This window comes from Limulus polyphemus, unplaced genomic scaffold, assembly GCF_000517525.1.
Source record: "Limulus polyphemus unplaced genomic scaffold, Limulus_polyphemus-2.1.2 Scaffold1365, whole genome shotgun sequence".
Taxonomy (NCBI): domain Eukaryota; kingdom Metazoa; phylum Arthropoda; class Merostomata; order Xiphosura; family Limulidae; genus Limulus; species Limulus polyphemus.
Window position 1 is genome coordinate 166,805 of NW_013666975.1, and position 920 is coordinate 167,724.

At 32.4% G+C, this 920-nt stretch overlaps 1 protein-coding gene across 2 annotated transcripts in view; it reads left to right on the forward strand.

Annotated features, from left to right (window-relative positions):
- LOC106463278 (multidrug resistance-associated protein 1-like) overlaps positions 1-920 on the forward strand; it is an 84,440-nt gene that overhangs the window by 75,855 nt on the left and 7,665 nt on the right. For both annotated transcript variants that reach the window (XM_013923293.2, XM_022390722.1), the window contains exon 24: positions 601-747. In XM_013923293.2, the coding sequence (XP_013778747.1) occupies positions 601-747 (147 nt within the window). The remainder of the gene's footprint in view (positions 1-600; positions 748-920) is intronic.

The window sequence follows — 920 nt, forward strand, 5'->3', positions numbered from 1 at the left end:
AGTATTTTTAATCTTAAAATGAAAATTACTTTGCATGTTGGATAGGCAACATGTGAAAAGGAAAAAAAAGGCACGAGAAAAACATAACATTGCTTTACAAACCTTTAGACCTAATAAAAAAAAATTATATTTCACGTATGAGAGCATTTGTAATGTTTACTGATAATCTGCCAAATTTTGTTAACATTCGCCAACTAATTTAAAAGTTACAGCATGAAATTATAACAAGCACAAAATGGTTGCGAGATCAATCGCAGGGACCGAGCCTGTGCTGAAAGAATTACTACAACAATTTAATATGTTGTGTGTATGTATTATTCTGAATATGTTTCAAAACCTGAACTGTGGAAGAAATGGAGCTTAGTTTTCAAATAGTTTTTGAGCTTAATGCACATGTTCCAGAATATGGTAAAATCTCATCTGTTACCCATTTGACAGTAAAAAAGTTGCAAATACTAAGAAAGAAATGTATTAGCAGTGTCTTAACTAAGTAATGTCTCTGTGCCTTTTGAATGCACTTTTATTTTTTCTGCAGCCATATTGCACATAGTAAAGTCTACACTAATAAAGTTATATTGCACTTTCTGGTATCCCTAATAGGCTCCTTGGAATGTTGAAGACCACAAACCTCCAAAATCGTGGCCAGATAAAGGTGTAGTTAATTTCAAGGACTATGCTACTCGCTACAGAAAAGGTTTAGATTTGGTTCTGAAAGGGATTTCATGTAACATGAACGAAGGGGAAAAGGTATTTACTTCATCAGAACAAAACTATTATATATTTTATTTGTTGTAGATTTGTCAATTTTTCACATTTAAGAAACTTAAATTACAATTGTTTCACTCTCTGCTGTGAACAGTAAGAAAGAACAATCTTTATAAGGAACTCATGAAGTGTGTGTGTGTGTGTGTGTGTGTGTG